This window comes from Austrofundulus limnaeus, unplaced genomic scaffold (assembly GCF_001266775.1).
Source record: "Austrofundulus limnaeus strain Quisiro unplaced genomic scaffold, Austrofundulus_limnaeus-1.0 Scaffold471, whole genome shotgun sequence".
Lineage (NCBI taxonomy): Eukaryota > Metazoa > Chordata > Actinopteri > Cyprinodontiformes > Rivulidae > Austrofundulus > Austrofundulus limnaeus.
In genome coordinates, this window is record NW_013952873.1 from 372,817 (window position 1) to 374,490 (window position 1,674).

Genomic DNA, 1,674 nt, shown 5'->3' on the forward strand with positions numbered 1-1,674 from the left:
GGTGCAGACACTTCCTGTCCATGCAGCTTTACATGCTTTACGTTCACTCCTCAGGTTGGCGCGAAGCCGCTCTCCGAGCCCCTTGCCCCAGCTCAACAGCTCGTCCAGCCCTCTGAGGAGCGTGTCGCCCTCCAGAGCCCAGCTCACTCAGTCGTCACGCCAAGCACGCCTCGTGTCACGTTTCAGTGAGCTGTATGCTGTGGAGCGCCTGGAGGCTCAGAGCATCCTGCGACGCTACATCACCCACCTAGACATGGTCCAGAAAATCATCTGCATCGCTGTCGTGGTAGGACAACATGTAAAGAGTCAGTGTTGGTGTTTTTACAGGTCAGGGTTGCTACAAAAAAGTGTGTTTTCTCTGTTTCAGGAATCCTTCCAAACAGCTAAACTTGCTTACCGTCAGTTCAAGCTGCGTGTGAGAAAGACTCTGTCCACATCCCACTTTGGTCCACAGAGTCTGGAGGACACAGCTGTGGACTACATCATCAGAAACCTGGACCTGTATGATGTTCAAACCAGCGTCACTGTAAGACAAGAGACTGTCCTTGTTTGACCTGTGATTCATTTAAAAAGGAGAAACTTTAAGAAGAGATGTTGAAAGGGTCATCCTGACATTCCTATATCTTTACTCTATAAAGCTGTAACAATRTCTGACCTCCATTTGTGACCAGAAACTGCAGCTTCTCTAAATATTCAGTGAGATTGCTGAGTACTCAACGACTTTGCTGAAATTTTCTGAAAAACCGAAACTGAGCTGTTAAGCTGGGTTCCCACCAAACGCGTTTGGAGCAGCCGAAGCAGCCAGTTTACATGCAACGTCTATGGTAGACGCGCATCTAGGAGCAGCGCAGTGTGTTGCGGCTCATTTTGGCAGTTTAGAGCAGCGCGCAAGATAGTGGTAGGATGCGGCAGAGCTTTTTCCGTGCATGCGGCATGTCCAAAGCAGCGACTGCTGGAGTTGAACAAATTGAACTTTGGCTGCTCGACGCGTAGCAGCAACCAATCGGGGGAGAATAATTTTTTCACGTGACGGTTTCATGAACCTGACACAGACGGACAGGAGCCTTTTTAGCTGAAATTGACCGTCTGCACTTGSTGTTCTGGCTGGAGTTATCAGCACCGATGTGATTTCAACCTGGAGAGACTCACACAAAGACAGACTGAAACTAGGAARTAAATTTATTGGCATGAATGACAGAGTTTGGCGCTCAGACCCCAGCAGAGGATGCGAGCGCTGTGAGATGATCTAAGCTCCGATGAGCTGCTTGAGATTTGGGGTGGGAGTATTTTTCCCCCCCAGGGCCTGACCACTGGTGATGGAGGTTAAAGGTGATAGAAGTGTTTGGAAGCCAGAAGATGAAGGTTGGAGGAGGGGAGGTGGAAGGTTGACGTTCGGCTGGCAAGCAGCCGGAGTGATTTCAGAGGACKCTTTTATCCACTGACTGTCAGACGCTGATTGGATGAAGCTGTGCTTGTGACGCAGTGGCAGGATGGAGCAGGTGAGGTCAGTTAGTCTTACAGACTTGAATTTTTGTGTCAAACTCCATGAGACAGCAGCTCGCTGAGCTCGGGACAAAAAAAAAAGTCCCTCAGCTCGCAGCTCCTGGAGTGGTAAAACTAAACCGCCTCTAAATTATCTGGTGAATTAATTTTCTGGTGTGCACACCGTTCGCT

At 49.3% G+C, this 1,674-nt stretch overlaps 1 protein-coding gene across 1 annotated transcript; it reads left to right on the top strand.

Moving 5' to 3' along the window:
• Positions 1-54: 54 nt before the first annotated feature.
• spata18 (spermatogenesis associated 18) lies at positions 55-526 on the top strand (the record flags this gene model as incomplete). Its single annotated transcript, XM_014025373.1, is given in 2 exon segments — positions 55-286; positions 368-526. Coding segments are annotated over 2 exon segments (391 nt in total), but the record flags the coding sequence as incomplete, so codon positions are not given.
• Positions 527-1,674: the final 1,148 nt, after the last annotated feature.